Source organism: Microtus ochrogaster, unplaced genomic scaffold (assembly GCF_000317375.1).
Source record: "Microtus ochrogaster isolate Prairie Vole_2 unplaced genomic scaffold, MicOch1.0 UNK44, whole genome shotgun sequence".
Lineage (NCBI taxonomy): Eukaryota > Metazoa > Chordata > Mammalia > Rodentia > Cricetidae > Microtus > Microtus ochrogaster.
The window spans coordinates 1,126,842-1,138,052 of NW_004949142.1; the positions used below are offsets into that span (position 1 = coordinate 1,126,842).

The 11,211-nt window shown below is 43.2% G+C and overlaps 1 protein-coding gene across 2 annotated transcripts in view; it reads right to left on the bottom strand.

Annotated features, from left to right (window-relative positions):
• The window catches only part of Brca1 (BRCA1, DNA repair associated), a 68,410-nt gene that overhangs the window by 50,166 nt on the left and 7,033 nt on the right, over positions 1–11,211 (bottom strand). For both annotated transcript variants that reach the window (XM_026777053.1, XM_026777054.1), the window contains exons 3-4: positions 5,354–5,407; positions 1,598–1,675 (exon numbers count right to left, since the gene is read on the bottom strand). In XM_026777053.1, coding sequence (XP_026632854.1) covers positions 1,598–1,675; positions 5,354–5,407 — 132 coding nt within the window. The remainder of the gene's footprint in view (positions 1–1,597; positions 1,676–5,353; positions 5,408–11,211) is intronic.

The following is an 11,211-nucleotide window of genomic DNA, read 5'->3' on the forward strand; positions in this document are numbered from 1 at the left end:
TAGCTTTGGAGCCTGTCCTGGCACTAGCTCTTGTAGACCAGGCTGGCCTCGAACTCACAGAGATCCACCTGCCTCTGCCTCCCAAGTGCCGGGATTAAAGGCGTGCGCCACCACCACCCGGCCCAAGAGCAGATTCTTAATATCCCAAACCAACCTAACCCCTCACTGCCAGCTCTGCTTCTCAGATTTCCATCAAATAGACACCAAAATCCAAAGACAGATTTAGGTTTACATAGAACAAAATTAACTCCCCCTTTAAATATCTGCCCACTATGTATTAAACACTGGAGAAACAACAGTACTAGTGAAGGAGATGAAGGCACTGCCCTAATAAAGCTAACTGTAGGAGCAATGTTTGAGACACGGAAGTGCAGCCCCATCTGAGATAGACTGTTGATTCTTCTGTATTCAGAACAGTCAGAAAAGACAATATGTTATCTATGGCCATAGCAGCCAAGTGCTCCTGATCGCATTTGGTGTTGGAAGCTAAGCAGGATGGGGGCTAGTGAGCATGTGGATGGGAAAAAAGGCACTAAGTTGCTGCTAAGACTGGGTGATGGCAGATGTCCCAAGAACATCCAAGGAAATAATCTTAGAAATAATCTGTTCGCTAAGCACTTAAAAAAATTATCTATCTATCTATCTATCTATCTATCTATCTATCTATCTATCTATCTATCTATCTATCTATCTATCTATCTTGCATACAATATTCTGTCTGTGTGTATGTCTGTAGGCCAGAAGAGGGCACCAGACCTCATTACAGATGGTTGTGAGCCACCACGTGGTTGCCGGAAATTGAACTCAGGACCTTTGGAAGAGCTCTTAACCTCTGAGCCATCTCTCCAGCCCCCAGCACTTTTGAGACAGGGTCTCGTACAGTCCAGGCTGGCTTCCCCCACACTATGTAATCAAGGATAACCTTCACAGGCGGATTCTCTAACCCCCACTTCCTAAGGGCTGCTGTCCCAGATATGTGAAACCACGCCTGCCTTTATTTTATTATTTTGTGTGTAAGTCTGTCTTGTCTGCCTACATGTGTGTGCAACACGTGTATGACTGTGCCCACAGGTCAGAAGACTCCCCGTGGGACCTGAGTTATAGACAGCTGTAAGCTACAAATACCCTTAACCTCTGAGTCAACTTTCCAGCCCTTATTCTTAAATTTAAAAAAAGTAATCAATTGACTAATTAATTTACTAGCTAACTAAATGATTAATTAGGAAGGAGTGTGTGTATATGCCACAGCTCATGTTTGAAGGCCAGAGCACAAGTCGCAAAGAGGCAGTCCTCGCCTCCCATCATATGGGTCTTGGGAACCAAACTCAGGACACCAGGCTTGACAGCGCCTTTACCTGCTCAGCCATCTGAGCTGCGAGACATCTGGTTTGTGTGGTACCGACATATGAACTAACTCAGAGGCCTGTGTCTACCAGGCAAGCCCTCCACCAACTAGTATGCCTCTCGCCCCCAAACACATTCTTGTCTATTTTTCTATTGATGAATGGTTTTACAGAACATTACCTACATATGAATTTCTACTTTTTTTCCATGCCATTGTTGCTTCCAACCTCTCATGATTAGACAAATTATATACCTTTTGGTTATTTCACTCTTACACAAAGGACATTGTGAAGGCCCTTTCTTCTGGTTAAGAAGTTTCAGCATACAAAATCTATAAATTAGAAAGAAAGAAAGAAAAAAACCAACAATTTAATTTTCTTTTGTAGAAAGAACACCCAAAAAGTAATAGCCATGAAGATAATTTCACAACTGCCCTTAAGAGTCATTTAAAGGGTAATGACAGGTAAATTACAATGATTTTTCAGTAATTATTTTTAGATGCTGCATAAGCAGAAAATGAAGCCATGTAAGAAAGAACCTATGAAAACCGAGCTTAACCTGCATATGACTTACTATTATGATCAAACAAAACATTAAAAAATTAACACAGCATATTTAATGATATATTCATAATTATTTCATGCAGTATAATCAGATAGAAATGATTAAGTAGCTAATATAAAATGGTTGTATTTGTTTAAAAGCTCATCGCCTAGGGTCTGGGCTATATACACTTCAGTGATAAAGCACCTGCCTAGTATACACAAGCCCAGGTTTGCCCCCGGGACCAAGTAAAAGAATCTCTGTGGCTGACAATAAAGCTACAGTAGCTAAGACAATAAGGTTCTAAAGCTAGGTGCCGTGGCACACCTTTAATTCCAACACCCAGGAGGTAGAGGCAGGTGAATCTGAGTCCAAAGTCAGGTTGGTCTACAGAGTGAGTTCCAGGACAGCCAGGCCTACCCAGTGAAACCCTGTCTCAAAAGCAAACAAACAAAAAACCCCAAGAAAAATAAAAAAATAAGCAGATCATACACAATATATAGTTTAACAAGCACTGATATAGAAGCCAACAACAACAATTATTTCTATTATTACTTTCTTTCCCCCATCCTCCACCTCAAAACAAGGTCTCTCTGTCTAGACCTGGTTACCCTGAAATCCACTCCATAGACCAGGCTGGACCCACAAGGATCCACTTGTCTGAATGTTGGGCCTAAAGGTGCGCCGGGCTCCATTATCATCATCATTATTATTTTAATGTAAACTTCTTGAAGCAGAATCACACAGCTATGTTGCCTTGGACCACGGCCAGAGAGAAGTGGCTCATGGGACTTTATCTAAACCAGTGAGGTAACATGGAAAAAGAACAAGACAGTGGAAATAGACCTCTGGATCCTTGTTTGGGAGAGAAGGATGGGAAGAATCAGAATTCAGAAAGGGGGCTGGAGAGATGGCTCAGAAGTTAAGAGCACTGAACCGGGTAGTAGCGGCGCACGCCTTTAATACCAGCACTTGGGAGGCAGAGGCGGGTGGATTTCTGTGAGTTTGAGGCCAGCTTGGTCTGCAAGAGCTAGTTCCAGGAGAGGCTCCAAAGGTACAGAGAAACTCTGTCTTGAAGAACAAACAAACAAACAAACAAACAAACAAAAAAACCCAAAGAAGTTAAGAGCACTGGCTGCTCTTCCAGAAGATCTGGGTTCAATTCCCAACACCCACAGGGCGGCTCACAACCAGTTGCAATTCTAGTTCTAGGGGATCCAACACCTTCTTCTGGCCTCCATGGGCACCAGGCACACACATGGTACATAGTAATCCAGGCAGGCAAAACACTCATACATATAAAACAATAAAATTTAAAAGAAAAAATTCTTTCTTTTTCCCTTCCTCCTCCTCTATCTCTTTCCCTCTTTCTAAAACAGGGTCTTATGCTATGATCCAGGCTGGCCTTGAACTCACTGTGTAGCCCAGTGTGACGGCTATTTTTGGTTATCAACTTAACTACATATGGAATTAACTAAAACCCAAATAGCTAGCCACACCTATGAGGGCTTATTTTTCTCCCTCAATTAAATCATTTGAAGCAGTTAGAGCTACCTTTAATCTGGTAATCTGGGCCATGCCTCCTGCTGGCAGCCTATATAAAGGACATAGAAGGAAGCTTGCTTTCTTTTTGTCTACTTGCTCTCAATAGTAGGTCCATTACTTCCCTGTCACTAGAGGCCAATTCTTTGGGCTTCTGGTGTGTATTGAAGACCAGCTAAGACATCCAGCCTTCTGGACTAAAAAACTACTGGATTCTCGAGCCTTCCATTGGTAAATAGCCTATAAGGCATTCTAATAAATAACCCTATATATTTTCTCTCTCTCTCTCTCTCTCACACACACACACACACACACACACACACACACACACACACACACACAGAGAGAGAAAGAGAGAGAGATATCCGCCTAACATACCCCAAATGCACTCTTTCTACTTCTCGTTCATGTGTCAGGATGTGAGCTCTCGGCTGCTGTTTCAGCACCATGCCTGCCTGCACACTGCCATGCTCCTGCCCTGACACAGTGGCGGACTCCTAGCTCTCTAGGACTGTACGCTCCAATTAAATGCTTCCTTCTATAATCTGCCTTGGTTACAGTGTTTTCTCATAGCAACAGTAACTAAGACACATTGTAAACCATCATGTCTGGCTTAAATATTTTCATTTTAAAGGCAACATACAGCTAGATGTGTTGGCTCATTATTTAGGAGGCAGAAGCAGGAGGATCACAATAAGTTCAAAACCAGTCTGGTCCACACAGTGAGTTCAGGTTACACAGGGTTACAGAAGTGAGTCTCAAAAAACAAGAGAAAGGAAAACAACAACAAAAAAGGAAAAAGAAAAATCAAACACTCCTAGGGAAGACAGCTTCCTTCAGAGAGAGACCCTGACACAAGAGAAAGGCAAAAGGATCAAGAAGGCAAGGGGATAACAACAAAAAAAGCAGCAGCATAGAGCCAGGAGTCAAGGAGTGTGGACTGTCAGGAGCTGCCTCCAGACAGAAGCAACTCTGCCAACAGTGGCATTTTAGCTCCTTAAGACTCATTTTGAACTTCTGACAGCTAGAACTGCAATAACACCGGGAACTGTTTAAACAAACAACAAAAAGAACAAAATTCTTAATAGTCAACCCTCAGAATGGGGGAGATAGGTCCCAGGGATACCAAAATCTTTGGATACTCAATCCCCTGATATAAAAAAATATATAGTTTATTTAAAATACATAATATAAAAAATATAAATGATAGGGGCTGGAAAGATAGTTCAGTGGTTAAGAACACTAGCTGTTCTTCCAGGGGACCTGAATTTACTTCTCAGCACCCATATGTGGCAGATCACAACTGTCTCTAACTCCAGCTCTGGGAGATCAACACCCTCCTCTAGCCTCCATGGGTACCCATACATTTGTGCACGCACACATTCACATAAACATAGACACACAATGTAGACACAATTTGTTTCCTGAATATTTTCGACCCACGGTTGGTTGACTCAGCCAATACATAACCACCTCTAAATATGAAGGGCCATACGGAACTAGAATCATTGATATTAATGAACTGTAGCCTAAATACACAGTGTTCATATCTCTATCTTCACCAGCATCATGAAGCAGGCAAACACTGTACCTTTTTAGTGGGAAGAGCAGGACATAAACAGAAATGACAAACTGGGGAGGCTGAACAAAATGTGCTTATTTCACAATTGCTTTCAGTCTACATTCACCCTTGGACACCAAAAACAAACGGAACAGCTGTTCAAAGGGACGCTACAGATTCTTTCAGATAAGCAATGTCAAAACTTTACCAAGAACTATGGTGATGGCCAATATATATGATAAATTCATAACTACTCCCTGAGGAAGAAAACAAGTTTAACTGAAAAACCAATGCCTCCATAAAGCTGTGTAATAATAAACACGCACAAAAGTTAATAACGGATCCACAAAATTGTTCACTTACTTGCAAAATATGTGATCGCACTTTGTGGAAATGGGTTCTTTGATCAAGTCCAAACTAGACAAGTACAAGGACAAAGTAGAGAAAGAGAAAAAAAATAAATAAGGTTAAGTTCTTTTCTTTTCTTTTCTTTTCTTTTCTTTTCTTTTCTTTTCTTTTCTTTTCTTTTCTTCAAGACAGGGTTTCTCTGTGGTTTTGGAGCCTGTCCTGGAACTAGCTCTGTAGACCAGGCTGGTCTCAAACTCAGAGAGATCTGCCTGCCTCTGCCTCCCGAGTGCTGGGATTAAAGGCGTGCGCCACCACCGCCCGGCGAGGTTAAGTTCTTTATAAGCAAATGTTTTTTTAAGTAGAGGTTCAGCTTTAAGTTGCTATAACTGAGCCTGAGTATAGATTTAAGGGAATGGTTCTTCACCTGGGGGGGTGTCAAATCACCCGTTCACAGGGGTCACCTAAGATCATCGGAAAACATACATTTACATTATGATTCGTAACAGCAGCAAAATCAGTTACTGAGTAGCAGTGAAATAATTTTATGGTTGGGTATAGTGATATTTTTGCTTTAACAAATAAAGCTTACCTGAAGATCAGAGTGCAGAGCTAAGCCACTAGAGGCACTGGTGACACAAGCCTTCAATGCCAGTACCTGGGAATTCAATGCCTTTAATCCCAGCACTAGGGAGGTGGAGAGAGGAAGGGATATGGCTGGGTGGAGAGAGATAGGCGCTCGGCACAGTCTAAGGTGCAGTCTGAAGCAGTCAGACAGAGGACAAAGACTGAGTATACAGTCCGAGGATTCCTAGAGACAGAATCTCAACCCTTTCAGTCTGAGCATTGGTAGAGGTAAGAACTCTACAGCCTGGCTGACTGCTTTGCTTCTCTGATCCTGCTTTCAACCCCAAATATCTGACACTGAGTTTTTATTATTAAGACCAGTTAGAATTTATGCTACAGTTGGGGGTCACCATAGCATGAGGAGCTGCATTAAAGAGTTGCAGCATTAGGAAGGTTGAGAACCATGATTTAGGACAATTTAATATTAAAGGTCTGTCACGCTGGGAGCAAGGGACAAGGAGAAAGTATGATCTTGCTGGGTGTGGAGAAGCCTCCAGCCCTGTGGAGGCAAGAGCACGCAGCTCTAACCTGAGAGTTCCAGACGAGCCAGGCCTCCACATCGAGACCCTGTCTCAAACAGAACAAAACAACCAAACAAAGATCCTTCACTGAGCATTCAGAAACATAACAGAAATGCTGATCTCTTCAAAGATCTACCTTACTGCTAGCATTGAAAAGATTAGCTAGGTTGGGAATGAAGCTCAGCAGTAGAGCACCTCCCTAGCACTTTCAAGGCCCTGGGTTTAACAACTCCCAACCCCCACCACAAGCCAATTTCATATTGATTATTCCCACTTTTTCAGCTAGCATTTTGAGTGCATATCCTGAATCTTAACTAAATGCCACAAATGGAAAGCTTGTGCACAGTGTGGTAGTGCATCCCCACAGTTCCAGAAGTTGAGAAATAGAAGCAGGAGAATGAAGAGTTCAAGGTGATCCTCAGCTAAAAAGCAAGGTCAAGGTCAGCCTTGGCCACAGAAATCCTATCTCAAAAAAATCAAACCAGTGGCTGCAAAGATGGCTCTGTATTGAGAGCACTTGTTACTTTCCCAGACGACCTAACCAGTTCCCGGTACCAGTATCACCTGGCTCATAACTGTCAGCCACAGTTCTACAGGACCTGATACATGTTCCTGGCCTCTCCAGGAACCCAAACACATGTGACATACCCTAATATGGATGGACACACATAAAAAAAACCTAAAAAAAAGAAACTTTTGCCTTGTAGTAATCTTTCCTTTAGTTATAAGATTTTTTGAAATATTGACTTTTGTGTGCATGTGTGCCAGAGGATGTATGTGGGCCACATTTATGTCCTGTCCTTGTCCTTGGGAGCCAGGTGTCAGAGTCCCTGCACTAGAGTTACAGGCTGTTGTGAATCTCCTGATGTGGGTGCTGGGAACTGAACCCATGTCCTCTGGAAGGAGCAGCTCTTCCGCCTCTGCAGCCCCAGTTAAAAGTTTTCACTTGAACTGTGTGTGAATACATGTATAGAGGCCAGAACTACTCTGGAGTTAGTTCTTTCCATATTTATGAGGGTTACACGGATCAAATTAAAGTCACCAGGCTTGTGCAGCAAGTGCCACCAAGCCCACACCATCCCTAACAAAATATGAACCATCCCTTTGTGCCTTACAAATGCTAGGCAAGTGCTCTCCCACTGAACGACAGTCCTAGCTCTGCTTTACTAAGTAACTGGTGACAATTCAGGTATAACATCAAATCAGATGCCAGGATATCAAAGTGTTTGTGACCAAGTAACCTTAATTTTACTTAATATGGTCCCAAAGGCTATCAGTGATGATGTCGGTTTTCTCTTCTCCCCTCCTAATCACTGTCTCACTATGAAGGTTAGGCTAGCTTTGAATTCATGATCCCATTTGACTCAGTTATCAAGTCCTGGGATTCTAAGGCATATGACACCATACTAGGCTGGTAATTTAGATATGCCACAACAAGGCTATAAAATGTTCCCTGTAAATGAAAAGGTAAAAGTTCATTGAAGGCATGTATGCATATAGAGATTTTTTTTCCCCATAGTGTAAGCAGGGTTCAGTACTAGTTGAATTTTTAGACACCCACTAGGGATCCTGGAATGTACCCCACCTATGGATACGTCAAGCCTACTGTACATTTTTTTTTATTGCCTCACAGCACCTTAAAATGTATTTATCAGGCAACAGTGGTGCACGCCTTTAATACCAGCACTACGGAGGCATAGGCAGGCGGATCTCTGTGAGTTCGAGGCCAGCCTGGTCTACAAAGTGAGCTCCAGCACAGCCAATGCTGTTACACAGAGAAACCCTGTCTTGAAAAACAAACTAAAATGTGCCTATTTACTCCGTGTGTACAGTGGGCATGCGAGAGAGAATGCACTTGCCATGGTGCACCCGTGGAGGTCAGAGAACAATGAGCGGTCCTGAGGATCCGACTCAGGTCGGTGGGCATGGCAGTAAGAGCTTTCCCCTGCTGAGCTATCTTACCGCAGAGGATCATCTTTTGTTTTTTATTTTTTGAGACGAGCTTTCTCAAAACAGCTCTGGCTGTCCTGAAACACACTCTGTAGACCAGCCTGGCCTCAAACTCACAGAGATCTACCTGCCCCTGTCCCCCAAATGCTACGATTACAGACAGGTGCCACATCACTGCCTGGCTTGGAATTGCCTTTTTAACTGAGTATGAAAAAGTTCAAGCATTTGTACAAAAAAAAAATAGGAAAATGAACTGCATGTACTATCATCCTGAAGGAGAAATGTGTTCAGCAGAAAAACCATGCAGGGCAAAAGGACAGAGTGGTGAAGTGCACATTGGTGTGTATATATAGAGAGAGAGGCAATAAAGCGCATGAATGAGGAAGTGGCAGTGGAGGACGGCAGAGTCATGTAAGGAAACAAACCAGGCAATAATTGGAAAGGGAGCAGAGAAGCTAAACTGAGCAGGACCATGCTTGGTGCTTGTGTAAGGCTGCTGTGCTGAACTGGAATGATGGGGACCTAGAGTAGAGGAGGGAGGTAGCCGGGAGCCCAGATGGCAGCAAACGGGCCTATTTTGTCCTTAGCTTCACTCTGCATGAGCTATATACACTGAGTTCTGGGGGTAAGGCCAATGTAAGACGTTAAAGAAGAGGTAACTTGCTGGTGTGAGGGAAATACAACCCTCATGTCAAATGTAGAAAAGGGTCATAGGAAAGGCTGGGATGGAAGAGCCTGCTGTAAAGGGCTTAGTCGTGTAGTCCCTGTGGTCACGGGGCTCCTGACTCAGTCTGAAGGCTAGCTTCTACCAGCTCTGTCTGTATGGGCAGAAAAACCTCAGGTCACGCTTTCTCCCGGGTCCTCAGTTTTCACCTTGGCAGTCATCTGGGCTACTGCGAGAACACAATTCCAACAAAAAGAGACTGATTTGTCACTAGATCATGATTTCTGAGACAAGCTAGACACCAAACAAAGTTCTTAGCAAAAGAGAAATTGGATTGAGTCATGATAGCAGATGGCTTTCATTCTCACCACTGACTCAATTCTGAAATAATTATATTTCAGCATGGTAATTGCAATCCGAGCTATATAAACACACTGTAAACACCAACTCTGAACAGATGAAAACTCCCATATGTAAAAAGGTAGTGACTGTTGTAGGAAGAGCTTGAAGACGAATAGGAGTGAAAATGGGAAAAAAATTAAAATGTTTCTCTTCTAGCTTCTGATAAGAGTAAATGTTTACTATAAAACTCAAATGTTTCAAACACTTTTCATGTCATGCAATATTTCCAGTCTACTGAGTATTTGTAGTTTGAGCTTGAACAGGATGAATCACTGGGGAAAGAAGTTTAGGTTTGGAAAAAAAAAAAACTACCAGGTACACATTTCAGCACATAAAAACTGTTACGTAGGCCGGGCAATCCTAGCACGGAGGCAGAAGCAGGTGGATCTCTGTGAGTTCAAGGCCAGTCTGGTCTACAAGAGCTAGTTCTAGGACAGCTAGGATTGTTACAGAGAAACCCTGTCTTGAAAAACCAAAAAAGAAGAAAAAAAGTGTCACATAGGCATAGTTAAAAGGGTGAAAAGAGTCACCCAGTGACAACAAGGGACCGCCAAACGAGCTGGATGTAGTAGTGCGTGTTTGTGGCTCCAGCAACTTGGGGAGGCTGAGATGAATGAGAAGATCACATGAGCACGGGACAAGGAGACATACAAAACCCCACCTTCAAAGTCACACCCTGAAAATAAAAATAAAGCTGCTCCCCCCAAATAACTCCGGGACAGAGGAACATCAGTGCAGAGACCTAGGAACCGAGACTCTGCTCTACAGCCACCCCAAGGAGCAACTTCTTTTCTTTTACTTTTTCTGGTGGTTGTTTTGCATTGGTTTTGTTTTTTGAGACATGGCAGCCCAGGAATTTGCTATGTAGACCAGACTGGCCTCATATTCAGAGATCCCCTTGTCTCTGCTCCCAATAGCTGGGATTAAAGTAACAGTTTTTAGTCATGATTAATCAATTATCCTTAAGAACTCACTGCATGGGCTGGGGTGTGACTCAGCAGCAGAGTGTGCCCAGCACACATCAAGTCTTGGATTAAACTCACACTAACACACAAGGGAGAAGGGTTTGTGTAACTGAAAATCATCTGGGTTGGGAATGCAGGTGCAACACAGCACGCCACGGAAAGGCCCTCAGTTCAATCCTAAGAACTGCAAGAAAAATAACAAAGTAGTAGGCTCAGTCCCACTCTAGAACATTCCATATAAATGACTTTAAGCTTTAAAAATGACTATAGAGCTGGAGAGATGGCTCAGAGGTTAAGAGCAATGGCTGCTCTTCCAGGGGTCCTGAGTTCTCTTTGTGTGTGTGTTTTGCCCCTCCCCTACAGGATTTCTCTGTATAACAGTCCTAGCTGTCCTGGAACTAGCTCTTGTTAGATCAGGCTGGCCTTGAACTCACAGAAATTCACCTGCCTCTGCCTACCAAGTGCTGGGATTAAAGGCCTGTACCACCACCACCTGGTCCTGAGTTCATTTCCCAGCAACCACATGGTGACTCAAAACCATCTGTAATGAGATCTGATGCCCTCCTCTGGCTGCAGGCAGAATAAAGATACATATAAAATAAATCTTTTTAAAAAATAAAAATAGCCGGGCGATGGTGGCGCACGCCTTTAATCCCAGCACTCGGGAGGCAGAAACAGGCGGATCACTGTGAGTTCGAGACCAGCCTGGTCTACAGAGCTAGTTCCAGGACAGGCTCCAAAGCCACA